Consider the following 16,010-nt stretch of genomic DNA (forward strand, 5'->3'; position numbering starts at 1 on the left):
ATTAAACACATAAACAACAACAGTTAGCTTCACATCAGCAGCATTAGCCTGTTAGCACATTGACCACTATCATAACTTTGCAGCTTACAACAGCTAAATATCATCCTCCTCCAACAACAACGAAGCATCTAAACACATAACAAAAGTGCTCTCTTAACTGGACACTGCATTAGAACTCTACATTTCAAATGAAAAATGAGTCTTACCATCAGCTGCTAAAATCAGTCCTCATGATGATATAACTGTAAACTCTCTGAAGAGAGACAGAGCCTTCGTTATAAGCTCTAAGTGGTCCATGCCATTCTGCACGATGTGATTCTGTGTTGACTACAATCCAACTTTATCTGAGGATTGGTCATACACATGTGGACAAAATTTTTGGTACCCCTCTGTTAATGAAAGAAAAACCCACAATGGTCACAGAAATAACTTGAATCTGACAAAAGTGATAATAAAAAAAAATTCTATTAAATTTAACCAATGAAAATCAGACATTGCTTTCGAACTGTGGTTCAACAGAATTATTTTAAAAAACAAACTCATGAAACAGGCCTGGACAAAAATGATGGTACCCCTAGAAAAGATTGAAAATAATGTGACCATAGGAACATGTTCAACCAAGGTGTGTCCTCTAATTAGCATCACAGGTGTCTACAAACTTATAATCAGTCAGTCAGCCTATTTAAAGGGTGACAAGTAGTCACTGTGCTGTTTGTTGACATGGTGTGTACCACACTAAACATGGACCAGAGGAAGCGAAGGAGAGAGTTGTCTCAGGAGATTAGAAAGAAAATTATAGACAAGCATGTTAAAGGTAAAGGCTATAAGACCATCTCCAAGCAGCCTGATGTTCCTGTGACTACAGTTGCACATATTATTCAGAAATTTAAGATCCACAGGACTGTAGCCAACCTCCCTGGACGTGGCCGCAGGAGGAAAATTGATGACAAATCGAAGAGACGGATAATACGAATGGTAACAAAAGAGCCCTGAACAACCTCCAAAGACATTAAAGGTGAACTCCAAGGTCAAGGTACATCAGTGTCAGAAAGCACCATCTGTCGTTGTTTAAGCCAAAGTGGACTTCATGAGAGACGGCCAAGGAGGACACCACTGTTGAAAACAAATCATAAAAAAGTGAGACTGGAATTTGCCAAACTGCACGTTGACAAGCCACAAAGCTTCTGGGAGAATGTCCTATGGACAGACGAGACAAAACTGGAACTTTTTGGCAAGGCACATCAGCTTTATGTTCACAGACACAACAATGAAGCATACCAAGAAAAGAACACTGTCCCTACTGTGAAACATGGAGGAGGCTCTGATATGTTCTGGGGCTGCTTTGCTACATCTGGCACAGGGTGTCTTGAATCTGTGCAGGGTACAATGAAATCTCAAAACTATCAAGGTATTCTAGAGAGAAATGTGCTGCCCAGTGTCAGAAAGCTTGGTTCAGTTGCAGGTCATGGGTCTTGCAACAAGATAATGACCCAAAACACACAGCTAAAAACACCCAAGAATGGCTAAGAGCAAAACATTGGACTATTCTGAAGTGGCCTTCTATGAGCCCTGATCTAAATCCTATTGAACATCTGTGGAAGGAGCTGAAACATGCCGTCTGGAGAAGGCACCCTTCAAACCTGAGACAACTGGAGCAGTTTGCTCATGAGGAGTGGGCCAAAATACCTGCTGAGAGGTGCAGAAGTCTCACTGAAAGTTACAGAAATTGTTTGATTGCAGTGATTACCTCAAAAGGTTGTGCAACAAAATATTAAGTTAAGGGTACCATCATTTTTGTCCAGGCCTGTTTCATGAGTTTGTTTTTTAAAAAAATTCTGTTGAACTACAGTTCAAAAGCAATGTCTGATTTTCACTGGTTAATTTTCATAGAATTTTTATTTATTATCACTTTTGTCAGATTCAAGTTATTTCTGTGACCATTGTGGGTTTTTCTTTCATTAACAGAGGGGTACCAACAATTTTGTCAACGTGTGTAGGTAGTTTATCGAAGTCCACTACAAATCTGCTCGGCCTAAGCCTCTCCCTCTCTGCTGCTGCATCGGTGTTTACAATGCTCAGCTATACAATTCCCTTTGTTTCAGCCTCTTCATTACTCGCAGCGATGACATAAAGTCCCTTCATACCGCCTATGATATTAAGCCTTTGGTTAACCAGGAAAACTTCACTTAGATAAAATTCCGCTTTATGACAAAGCTCTGGTCAAACTTTCCCATTTTCCCTGCATAGTCCCCAGCAATACTGAGCACCCACAGAGAGATAAATTTGCTTTGACGTCATCATGCATACATAATTAGCCATGTGCTTGCCGTCTGAGGAGATATACAACCCCAGCACCGCAGGACAGTAGATGTAGTAAGATTAGGCAACTTTTAGTTTATACTAACGCATTCTCGCAACATGTCTTCTAGGTTACACAAAATATAATATGCAAGTATTCAGTATTTACTTATCTAGTCATTGGCATGTTTTCTGCCAGACATTTTGACCGGTTATATTTTTATCTGCTGGACTTCTGCCCTTTTTACCGGCCAATGACCGGCAAATGCCAGCTAACGGAAACCCAGACGTAGCAGCCCCATGGAGTCAGATTGGTACGATCTTGGTTACATAACAACATGTGACTATGAGGTTCATAGTCGAATCAGACTCCTCCAAATCGAATCGTCGAATCACAGACTATTCCAGGTCACCCCTGGTGAATATATCTCAAGAGATTGTGGTATGAAGAAACCTGTGTCTGGAAGGTCAAGTCACTGGTTAATCAGTATTCCTAGCCACCATTACACCATGAGGACAAAAGAACACTCAGAACAACTCAAGAAAAAAATGTGATGGAAAGTATAAGTCAGAGGATGCAAAAAAAAAATTCAAGGCACTGAACATCCCCTGACTCATACTTAAATCCAACCTCAAGAAATGGAAGGAATATGGCACGTGTAAATCTACCTAGATCAGGCCGTCCTCTCAAACTGAGTGGCCAAGCAAGAAGGAGACTAGTGAGAGAGACCAACAAGACACCTATGACTTCTCTGAAGGAGTTACAGGCTTCAGTAGCTGAGATGGGAGAGACTTTGTGTACAACAACTGTTGTCCAGGTTCTTCACCAGTCAAAGCTTAACAGGAGAGTGGTAAAGAGAAAGCCACTGTTGAAGAAAACTGTCTAAATCTGGACTAGAGTTCGCCAAAAGGCATGTGAGAGACTCCATAGTCAAAGGGGAGAAAGTTCTTTGATCTGATGAGAACAAAACGGTGCTTGCCCACCAGAAAAGATGCTATGTTTGGGGGACACCATACACTGCACATCACCAAAAACACACCATCCCTACTGTGAAGCACCTTGGTGGCAGCATCATGCTATGGGGATGCTCCTCAGCAGCCAGCCACGGAGGTCTTGTAAAGGTCTTGTAAAATCCAAGATACAAGGAAATCCTGGAGACAATCTTTTTCAGTCTGCAAGAGAACTACAGCTTAGGAGAAGATTTGTTTTCCAGCAAGACAATGATCTGAAGCATACAGTGAAAGCTATGCAGAAATGGTTTACAGACAACAAGGTGAATGTTCTGGAGTGGCCGAGTCAAAGCCCAGACCTCAATCCAATAGAGAATTTGTGGCTGGATTTGAAAAAGGCTCTTCATGCTCGATCCCTGTGCAGCCTGACAGAGCTTGAGGAGTTCTGCATAGGAGAATTAAGTAAAATTGCAGTGTTCATGTGTGCAAGCCTGATTGAGACCTTTCCACACAGACTCAGTGCTGTGATTGCAGCCAAAGGTGCATCTACTAAATACTGGCTGTACAGAAGCTGTGTATAGCTCTGTCCAAAACCTACTACAGCAATTTCAGGCATAAGAGATTGTACCTCTTTTCTAATTTTACTAGTTTATTTATCATTATCTACCATTAAATAAATACAATAAATAAAAAACATAATGTTACATTTAGATCAACAACCAGCAGATGTACAGGGAAGAGGGATCATGTACATTTATAATCCACTGAAAATGGCAAAAAAAAGGGGCAAGTCAATGAAAGAGCTTGAGATTTAATAAAAAAAAAAACAGGCAAACAAGGATTATATTGTCTTAATTCCCTGGATCACCACAGCACAAATATTATGCATGAATAAGCAACTAGAAATGCCTCACAACCCTAACCCAAGCATTCTCTCCCAACCCCAAGGGCCCGATGATAGAAAAAACCTGTTCATACCTGTTCCATGCTGGCAACATTAATAAAATACAACCGATTCCGTATGGTAGTGAATGGGGAGGATTTCATCAACCAGCTATGAGTCTTTTGGTAGTAGTGAGGCCATAGCTCTGTTTAAGGGACATCTCTAAGTTTGAGTTATCATTAAGGGAGAGAGCATTTGGTAAATGATAAGTTAAATTCATTTTGTCTAGGCTTTTCTTGCCATCTGGCAATTCAAAGCACTTTTAGCATCACAGATCACTTTGACCTGTTTACAATCATTCACTCCATATTCACACACTGATGGTGAAGACTGTTGGTAGAGTAGCCATCAGTACTTACTATTGCTCATACAGTAATCTGAAGCTGGTCATATTTTTCCTTTAAAAGAGGTCAGAATCTAAAAGAACCTCTCCATGTTTTGTAAAATGAATATTTTTTATTTAAATAACGCTTAATGTGCAAGTAAAAATGCATTGGACTGGACTATATTGTTATTTCTTTTCCATTATTATCATGTTAATTTGAAAAAATGTTATGGATTTATTGATTTTAAACCATAAATGTGCAAGAAACCATATATGGTCTCTTCGTTGACCTTGATTTTCACCACAATGAAAAATATATATAGGTGACAAAAGTAAAAAAGCATTGGGATGTCCACCAATGACTTAAATGTCAAATTTCTACGTCTTGCAATGACTGTCCTATAAAGGGTTAAGGGTCTTGCCCAAGGACACATAGATTTTGCAGGGGATGGAGATCAGGCACCAGACCTTGAGAGATGACCAACTCTACCAACGGAGCCACAGTCAACCCTTGGTGAGGTTTGAATAGCTAGGACAAGATACTAACTGTCCTCCAGAAATTTGCAACCACCACATTTTCTATTTATCTTCTTCTCTGTGGTGATCATGTTTACTGAATTGCCCTTTTGGGGTAAATAAAGTTGACTAAAATGAATCAGCTTTTGATGCATACATCCCAATTAATTTCAGTCTATTTCAAAATCCAGTAAAAAAAATCTCACTGAAGCTTTCTTTCAAAATTAAAGATTTTTTCTTGTTGATGTCATTTGTTTAACACTAGGACCCAAAACATTATCTTCAATGCAATAAAAAAAGCAAAGAATCATAGAAACAATAAGAACAATAGTATTCTTCATTGAAGAAATTCGGCATATATTGGTTAACAATATGAGACATACTGTATATAAAATCGAGAAAAACATGAAAAAGATTATAAAAGACATAGAATACATGACATTAGATGGAAGGAAAACTATCCCAACCACCATGAGAAAGATAGGGAAATATAATAGTCAATATTTATACTTAACCTATGACTAACTTACTAATTTTAAAAAAACTTTTAAAACAAATAACTGAATGGAACATACACACATAAACAATTTAAAATATATATTTTTTTTTATGTGGAAAAAGTCAAATTTTCCTAAGAAAAGTAGACAATAAACTTGCATTTCTTGCTAAAATTAAATCATTTTTATACTGTTGTATAAAAAGTAGAAAATAACGTTGCTGCTCACGTTGCACAATCGCTTTTGTATTTGAGTTTTAGCAGACTGGATGGGATGGTGTCACATGACTAGTACTTCTTCTTTTCTTGGGTTTCCAGCAGGTTATGACTACTCAGCCAGTATTTTGTTTTTAAGGGGGTGTTGCAGCATTAGTAGAGGTAGAATCACAAGGGAAAAAATTGAAATAATTGACATGGCAGGTTTACATCGGTTAGAGGCTCTAAATGTCGCTTTGATTATTTTTCGTTTAATTGCCCAGCTCTAGTATGCTGCATGTTTTTTTTTCCCTTTAGTTTCTGGGAACCTTCGATAAACCAGCCAAAGATAATCACACAGTGTTCCGTAAGACATTGAATAACAGGGAATTAGCAAAATAGTTTATTCACAGCCCCTGTAGTGCTTAAATCCTATGTCAAATGTTACAGATGCAATGCAAGAGAGAGATTCTAAAATTTGTTAGATTATAAGTACACATGGGGTGTAAGAAGGACAAACACAGTTTGTGTCGTATGCTTACTGTTCAGCATGAACAATACTGATTAGTTTTGATAAAAGACACTTTAAATATTCAGTGATAATCCATCTGCAGCTATTATTTATTATATAACGTCATAACAAAATACTACTGATAAGAATCATTCAAATGTGATTTAAAATAAATTGTAACAATCTTCCTTACCACAGTGTTTGATTATAAAAATGTTGATTTTAATTATTCACCACCACATTATTGACACATCACTCCGGTGGTAACTAGTGTGATTTAAGCTCCTGTTCCATTGATGAGTTATTTCAGAGCAACTGTACAATCAGACAAAGGCTTGTGTTTCACTCACCTCAGCCAACGGCTACGATCAACAGCTGCTCTGCTGCCAGAGTCAACGTCCAAGTATCAGATGCATCACACCCACACAGAGAGGCATTCTTACCTAATCCTATGAGTGTTCCCGTCACCCACATAATCTCTGATACGAGCGAAGCCAGCGAGAGGGCCGCCGTCGGTACTTTTCCATATTTGATCTGGAAAGGATCCATCATGGTCACGTATTTATTGTTTCTCATGGGCTCAGCGAAGAACAGGCCACCTTCATGACGGAAGAGAGAAAAAGACATTTAGATTTATTGTCTTTAAATGCGTTAAAGGGATCATAACCAACATACATACTAACGGAGCTGACTAGACTGAAGATTTTTTATCTAATAATTCAACTTTCAGCTTGAATGTCCTTTTCTGATGCTTCGGATAAAATTAGATTGTGTATTTTGGTTTAAAAAGAATCTGAATCAGAAGTGATAAGCCTCTCAGATCTTATTGGATCTTGTTTATATTTAGAGAATAGACTGCTGCCTAAAGATAAACAAGTACAACAAAAAGAAAATTAATGTTTCTGTCAGGGTTATCTTTCCATATTCCTCAATTGTCTATTTTCTGACATGTGAGGATTTTTTAAAATCTGTGAAATCAATAGGGTGAAAAATTTCAGGCTCAGTGACTGACTGTATATAAAGAATAGGAGCTGTTGGTTGGAAGCCAATATTGAAGTGCTTAGATGCAGCATCCTGTAATGGCCAGTAATGGAGAGCTTAACTGTTAGAAATGTCTGATTGAATGGAAAGAGATGAGATGTTTACCCTTCTTCTCTTTTAAATTAACTAAGTTCAATTCAGTTAAATTTGCATAGCACATACAAATGTAAACTCAATATGCTACAGAGGAAATAAAACAAACAAAAAAAAAGAGAAAAAAAGGTCATTTTGAGATTACCAAGGACAATTAAGACATAGAACTGTGTATCATCAGCACATGAATAATATGAGACTTTGTGTTTCTGGATGACTGAACCACATGGGAACATGAAAAGGCAAAATAACAGTGGGCCAACAAGTGACCCTTGTGGAACCCCACAATCCAAACTGAAAGTTTGAGGAGAGAAGTAAAACTGAGAATTTTCATTCCTGTGTTATTTGGACCATTGGATGACTGAGTCTGAAAAAAAAGTCTGACTGAATGGAAACAGATGAAATATTTGACCTTCTTCTCCCTTAAATGCATTTAAAGTAACTCAATTTTATTTGTATAACAAATTTCATACAAATGTAAGCTCAATGCGCTTTTAAAGAAGATAAAAACAAAGAAATAAAAGCAATAAACAAGTTAAACAATTTACGGTAAAACAGAGATTATCAGGTAAGAGTGAGACATAGAACTGTGTATCATCGGCATATAAATGATGTCAGACTCAGTGTGTCTGAATGATTGAACCAAGTGGGAGCATGCAAAGGCTGGATATCAGTGGGCTGCAAACTAACCCCAAAATTAGGGCTGGGCGATATATCAAGTATACTTGATGTATTGCAGCTTTTGCCACGCACGATGTATAAAATTACTATATTGCGAACATTGAGTATAAATTATGTGGAAGCTTTGAGCCGTCAGCGTGAATTTCTCGCTGGAGTTTCGCTTCTCCCATTGTCCCTGAACACATCTCTCCCAGCAGAGCACTCTCTCTCTTTCTCTCTCCCCTCCGCGAAGCGAGAGAAGCAAGGGAGAGGAAGGTAAACAGAGTAGCGTGGCGAGTTAGCGGAGAGCTGCATTCACATACATACGAGAAGCAGCGCTGGATCTGCAGCGTTGAGCAGTCGTTCAACTTTGAAAAGGAAGAGGTCGAACTCACTCTGTATTTGTTAAAATACTCCACAAGATGACTCCAAGATAACGGCGGTAGTAACACAACACGTCGCCAAAGACATGAGCCCAGTGTTGTTGAAAAGCCAGGATTTAAAAATCTCATAAAGACACTTAACCCAGAATACGTGATTTGCCTGGGCGCGTTTTTTGCTGAAAACTCCCTGCAAGAGTCGTATATCTAAGAGAGAAGATGGCCCAGCAGCGGACAAATGTGATCCACTTCTCCACAACTACGTAGCCTTATCGCAGCCTAACAGTTCAAAACATCGACAACACAGAGTTGTCATGTTCTTGCCTCCAAACAAGCTCTGTTTCCCCCATGATCACACAGGACAGTTTCTTGAATAAGGTCTCAAGACGCTATCGTGTTATGAACTTGTCAGAAACTGCTCCAGCGTCCATCAGCACAGATAATGGACTAACATGATCACAGCTGTGAGCCTGAATGGAGGACTAGACTGCAGGATTTTGGCCTTTGGCTGCATGCTGGATTGGTGAGTTCTGTGTAGGTTTGCTTCACCCTTAATGAGGAATATAATCATTTTATAATCAGCAAGAGTAAACATAACACAGATAACATTTCAGGACTTTCCATACACTGTAAAAGACTGAGTATTTCATGATTTGTGTATTTTTGATTTATTAGTAAAAGATTGATTGAAGTCCTTTTCAAAATAAAACTAAATTTGACTTTATATTGATTTTTACCCTTTCTGCATACAATTTTATTAAAAATCCAATAGAACAGTCTATTTTAATCACCAAACTAGTGCCATTTGGGGATGAATTAAACATTACACAGCTGCATTAAACATTATACAGAGGCCATTTCAAAATATCGCAATATATATCATGTCTCAGGATATAGCAAAAATATATCAGGATATCAATTTTAGGCCATATCGCCCAGCTTTACCCAAAATCCATAATGGAATTTTCAGAAGTACAGTAAAATTGCGAATGTTCTTTTCTGCAGATATGATCTGAACCACTGAACGACAGATCCCAAGACGCTGGTGTAATTCTAAAGTCTATGTAGCAACATGTTATGGTCAACTGTGGCAAAAGTGGAACTTAAATCTAACAATACTGGGATTGAAAGTTTGTTTGAATTATTTTTGAGTTTTACATCATTGATAACTTTGACCAGTACAGTTTCAGTGTTGACTGACTCTGAATCCTGATTGGTAAACATCATACAGATTAGTATGGGTTCGGGAATCATGTAGTTTTCTTTAATTTTACTGATAAAAGCAAGGTTGGAAATGGGCCTCTTATTGCTAATCACTGAAGGATCTAGTCGTTGTTTTTGAGTAATGGGGTATTAATGGCATGGTTGAAAGAAGCAGTAAAATCCCCAGATTAATAATGACATTAGTAAATATTTTCAAACATAGTTGGAATAAATCACTAGTTCTCTTCAGCTTGGTGTTGATCTTCTCCATTAATGTCCCTTTAGACCAAACCAAACAGTAAAACAGGGCATGCTCTCTAGCAGTAATTGACAACCCATTACCAAGGAAACCTTTAAACAAAATAGAGGAACAGAATAATGTATTCTACATAAGCACTAAGAGAAAATGATCCATCCATTTTCTCGGTTCCCCTGCGATTTCTAAATTTTCATTGTTTTTCAAGATCTAGACTTATATATCACCAAACCCCCAACAATCTCTATATACCTAAAACAGTGGGTAAAATTTACCTATTATAAGAATGCATTATTTTCATTTACAGCACTGATCAAGATCAATTATTTTGCCAATTATTTTGCCACAGACAATGGACAGTTCTTCAACCACAGAAAGAGAACTAGATCACAAACAGAAGATGATCCGTTATGTCTGAAGTTCCTGTAGTTCCAGGACTGATTGCTCAGTCCTGAAACTTCCCACCATTACATTCTTCTTCACTCAAAGCACTGAGCAAATCTATTGACATTTCACACTCATTAATACATTTTGTTTCCTGCGGTATCCATGTTCAAGGTAGACATATGATTTGTGATTAAGCAGTGCAGTTAAAGAGAAAATGTGTTTTCATGGTAGCATCTAAAATCAAGCTTTCTTGAGAGGTAAGTTTTACCCTCATGGGGGTTCTAGGTATAAATGGCCATTTATAAATTTTGGATATATGCTATACATTTTTTATGACACAAGTCAAGGAGTTTTTCTTTGTCAAAACAAAGTTAGACACAACTGAAGAACAATCTCAGGTAATTTTTACTGATGGCTGTTGTAGTCATAAAGGGTTGGGTATTATTTGGATATTGTCCAGTTCCATTGCTAAATTGGTACTTTTGAAACTGAACCAATTTACCTCAAAAGGTGCCTCAATACTTTAAAGAGAAAAGAAAGAAAAAACTAGATAAGGGTCAACAACAACAAAAAGTACCTTACAATTGCAAAGGAAAATTTAGTCTTCAAATGAAAAGGACCTAACCCAACCATAATGAACTATATTTTCTTGTAACTACTGCAAATTTACCTTAACAGTTGTTTTTACATTTTATTTGCTTGTTTATATGAGTCAATTAAATATTAAAGGTGCAATGTGTAAAATCTGTAACATCTGACAGTCAGATTTAAGATTGTGATGCTGACTCCGGTGCTGACTGTTGCAACCAGTGGAAATTTCAAAAAGGGGATTCTGTTTTTTAGTCCCCTCTGTGGTACAGCAAGACCCAAAAAAAAAAAAAAAAAAAAAAATGCAGGCCATGGAGGGGACCCTCCCAATTTTTGAATAAAAACATTTCCTAAATTAATAAAAATAAAACAATTTTCATATATTCATGTGATTAAACACTAATTTAGATAGGCCTTTTTATGAGTATTGTGTTTCATTTTTAACCAAGTTTGTCCTGCTAAATGCTACTAGGCTAAATATTATACACTGTACCTTTAAGGACAGTATGTATATTTAAGCTGTTTTGGTATAATTAACCTAAATAATTCAGAAAAATATCTTTAGAGGATGCCTTTAGAGAAAAAGGACAACAAAAGTTGTGACTTAAATTCATATACTGGTGGTGTGTCAGAGACATTTCTATAGACAGTGAAATGAATAAAAGACACTTATGCCTTGCTGAAATTAAGTAAGTGTATATTAATTATGTTAATTCCGTACTGTATTTTTTGTCTGACATTTGGACTATCACAGGGTCGCATTATAAAGAAGAACTGAAACGTGTGTTTTAATTCAGCCTATTAGATCAAAAAAGTTGGTACAGGTACCTTATTGTTACTCATCCAAACTTATACAGGAAACTGGCCATTGCCATCATGGACCCCAGGGCTGGGCAATTAACTGTAATTTATATTAAATTGCAATATGGCCTATAGAAGATGCAATATTCGTTTAACATGAAATGTGTGTAAAAATACCAGTTTCAAACTTTTTTTCACAGCTTTCCCCATTTTTGAAGATGTTTCTTATAATCAAAATGAGAATGTCATTAAAACAACCCCCTTCAATACAACAATCGATATTGAATTTGCAATTTGAGTCAAATAAATCACAATTAGATTTTTTTCTAGTTTCATATAGCTAATGCTGTACTGGTTGTAACATAGAATGATTTATTTCTTGTGTTTACTGAAAAATACATACGATGAAGATCTGAAAAAGTAACCTCATTTTACATTGCAATCACACTGTTTAGGAAAAAACTGCAATTAGATTATTTTTCCGAAACCTTTGGCCCTGATGGCCCCTTAACTTTGGAATGGCCTACATTAGGAGACAAGGTATGCTAAATCTGTGACAATATTAAAAAACTTTTTTAATCTCATTTTTTAGACTTTTTATGTGGTGTTGTCTTGGAATTTCCCTTTTAAGTACTTTTTTACTTTCTTAGTCTCTCAAATCATATTATTGTTCTATTAACCTTATGTCTCTCAGATCCTCAGATACTTTCATGGATGTGATGTCTTTTATATTTAAATGTTTTCTTTTCATTGCTTTTGTTTTACTGCTTTTCTACTTTTACAGACTTTCTCTTCTCATTTTTAGCTTCTACTTCCCTTTCATTGATTGTATCTCTTCCTTATGGTTTTTGTTGTTGTTTAAATTAATCTGTTCCGTCTAACTGAATACTTCTACCTTCCTTTAATTGCTTGTATGCCTTATAATTGTTCTCATTTCCTTTTGTTTTTATTTATAATTGCTTTTATCATCTTACATCTTTGGTCATCACTTCTTGTGTTGCCTTGTTTCTCATGATTTATTTCTTGTGTTCTTGCAATGTTTGGGTTATTTATATAAAATAACCCATTATTACTTGAACATAAAGCAAAATAAAGTGCTTGCATATACATCCACTAGGGCTTCCATAGTGTTCAAGTTTTCATCTAAATATAATCATTTCTGATCTTCAAAAAGCAATATGGTAATGGAAAACAGGACAAACTTAAAAACGTGGCACACAAATCAAGTCAAAATGCACCAGTGTCACCAACAGAAGTGAAAGCAAAGTGTTTATTCTGACGATGAATTTTTCAACTGTTATGAAGTCATAAACACAGATGAGAGAAATAAATGTCATTATTCTTAAAAAATGGGTCATCAGAGTTTTTCTCTCCTCGCTTGCTTTCCAAGGCTACTTTAGAGATTTTTTATTTGTGTCAGCGTAAATTCATCAGGGTTTAAGAGGATAAATCTTTCTTTTCCCATGGGATTTTCATGAGCAAGAGGAATGTTGCTTTTCTCTGCTAATCTCCAGACAAGGGGAAAAGTAAGGGAAGTTTTGTAACCGCTTGTGTCTCAGTTGATTAAAACAAGTCAAATAACCTGAATGTTTCTTAATGAAGGAGGAAATCCGTCCTGAGGTGAAATCTCTGTGCTGGACACTTGGACTTTGCTGGTGTGTGACAATTTTAGGAGTTAATGTAGAATAAAGTACTGGAATTAACTGCTGTGGGAAAATGTCTTTGTTTTAATCTGTTTATTTTGCTTATGCTTAACTGTTTGATTTACTAAGGTTCTCTGGAAACGGAATCTAATCCCTATGTATCAGAAACATGACTCGAAATTGCAGTAAAAGAAAGCAGTAGTCCATTACGGAACAAGTTAAATATACTCCTTAATTTCTGGCAGATAATATTAAGAGCAAAGTCAGTACAGGGTGACACTGAAACACTGTGCTTAACAAGTACAAGGTCACAACTGAGTGAGAAATTAAAGGTTAAAGCGAAGACATACATCAAACAGCGCCTAAGGGAATCAATCCAGCAGCCAGTGCATTAAGGTCTATAACCTTTGTAAAGGGGCACCTGCTCTACCCACTGAGCTAAACCAGCACCCAGGAATTTTCCAATTTATGCAGGGCCATGGTTAATCTGAGAGGCCTCACAGGCTCCTTCACTGGAATGCATTATTATAGGAGACTTTTGTGCCCTGATAAGGTGGGACATTGTTATGTTTGAGACTCCTCTGAAAGTCAAGTAGGAGGAGGAACAGTGCTGACTGTGGGTGATTGTTTGCCTTCTCCTAGGTTGTCTGTTTCTTCAGGAATCTTGGTTTCAAATGATTTTGTACGAAATGTCCTGAGGTGCAAGTATTTGGTGTCTGGCTTTGTCTCTGAATACATGATATCTCTGATAGAAAGTTTTTATTTCTTTTAACTTAAGACTGGTCAGTGTTTAAGACCTGTGCCCTGTAAATATCATCCAACATTAAACTTTAGACCATCAGAAAATAAAAGGAAACATAATGTCAATGAGGGTTAGGTGACTTTGGCCATGAAAGAGAAACTAAAACAGTTTCATTTTGGGGGCAGGCTGGATGTGAAGAGTGATCTTCTTTGTGAAAGTGTATTGTGCTCCACCATGAAACTTCTGCATGTAGCCAGAATGGCATTTGGCCACTTATTTGTGTCAGCGTTTTACAGATCGCCTATGGAATTAATTAATCAGAGTGTGCAACTTTGGCTCTGCTGTCTTTTGTCTTCCTCTGGGCCTGTTTTCATGCTCCACAGTCTACCTGAAGTCCCATCCATAACACCATCAGATTGGCTTGGCATCATAAGTAAAAGCCATAATTATCCACAGTAAAAAGTAATGAAAACTGCCCTAAAAAATCACTTACCAGTCAAATCTTTGTCACCAAACCAAGATTGTTAACTTTTATATAATTTGCAGCAAATAATAATTATCCACAACAAGAGGGTTCCTGGTTTAAATCTCCATCAGGGGAGTACAGTATCCCCCCTGCATGCATGGGTTCTCTCAAGGTCTCTGGCTTCCTCCCACAGTACAAAAACTTGCTAACCATATCAAATAGTTACTCTAAAATGCCCATCAGTATAATGTGTTACTGCTTCTTTGTCTGTACATCAGCCCTGTGACTGACTAGCAGCCAATTAATATCTTTAACTAACAAGACTTGCTACAAAATAGGGGTCAACCAATAATGTGTCTCGCAGGTATGGGCTTTTATTCACCAATTTATGATTCAATCAGTAACATTTAAGTGATGAAAACATGAATGCATTATTAGTTATAATCCAGTTGTTCTGTTTTGTTTTTATTGCATTTTAAGATTTTGACTTATACTTGTATTTGGACAGTTTTACACAGTGGTTTTGCTGCTTTTACTTGAGTTGGATAGACTTACAGTGCTTCACAAATTTATTAGACCACCCTAACCCTAACCAAAGTAAGGTTTATGCCACAGCTGCCCTAAATTAACAGCACTGGTAATTACCAAAATAATTTTTATGTTTCTGCAATGGTTAATACATCAATATGTAGAAGCTCTTTAACCAAAATGATATTTCTAATGCTAAAATTAAAATCCTTTTTTTCCATGAATTTTCAAATTTACTGATTTACAAAAAAACTGAAAAAATAGTAAAGCACATGAATATTTCTTGATTAATATGCCAAATTAGAGTTTTTTACTTGCATTCCTGAACAGAAAAATAGTTTAAGTGGTTGAATGTTATGCTTGATTAGTTTCTGACTTCTCAGAGAAGCCCAGTGAGCTGGTTCAAATTTGGGTGAATTCAGTTTGAAATTCCTCATTCCTGTTCAAATGGTAAACGTGGAGAGCTCACTGAAAATGAAAGAGTCTGCATCAAAGCACTTCATGATGCTGGATGGTCTTTGAGACAAATATGACAGGTGGTCTAATAAATTTGTTAAGCACTGTATATTATTGGTTAATACAAAAATGAACTGTAAAAGGTGTACAGTCTTCCTAGATAAAAGCTCACCTTTATCACTGTAGTACTTATTTATCTATACCAATTCAAATTCAAAATTTTCACTTAAACTTTTCTTTTTTTGCAGTTTCAAATATTGGTTATTGGTTTCATAATCAACTAAAAATAAATATCTGTCCCAAAAATTAAAAATAAATCAATATTAGTCAACAAAGAGGTCATTTCAGCACTGACCCTAGCAGATGAAAAAGAAATTGTTGTTATGACTGCATCCTACTCCCAGTGCAGCAAGAGTATGTTTTTCTGTTTGCCAACAGCTGAAGGTACCACATTTAGGTTTGATTTGATTCACAATGCAGATGTACTCTGAGCGTATACTCCCCTCTGCAAGAACTGATGTATGTGTGTAT

General features: G+C 36.7%; 1 protein-coding gene across 1 annotated transcript in view; it reads right to left on the reverse strand.

The window, feature by feature from the left end:
- LOC121510728 (high-affinity choline transporter 1-like) overlaps nt 1-16,010 on the reverse strand; it is a 42,456-nt gene that overhangs the window by 22,390 nt on the left and 4,056 nt on the right. Inside the window, exon 3 of the mRNA XM_041788916.1 lies at nt 6,679-6,834. Coding sequence (XP_041644850.1) covers nt 6,679-6,834 — 156 coding nt within the window. The remainder of the gene's footprint in view (nt 1-6,678; nt 6,835-16,010) is intronic.

This window comes from Cheilinus undulatus, linkage group 6 (genome assembly GCF_018320785.1).
Source record: "Cheilinus undulatus linkage group 6, ASM1832078v1, whole genome shotgun sequence".
NCBI lineage: Eukaryota > Metazoa > Chordata > Actinopteri > Labriformes > Labridae > Cheilinus > Cheilinus undulatus.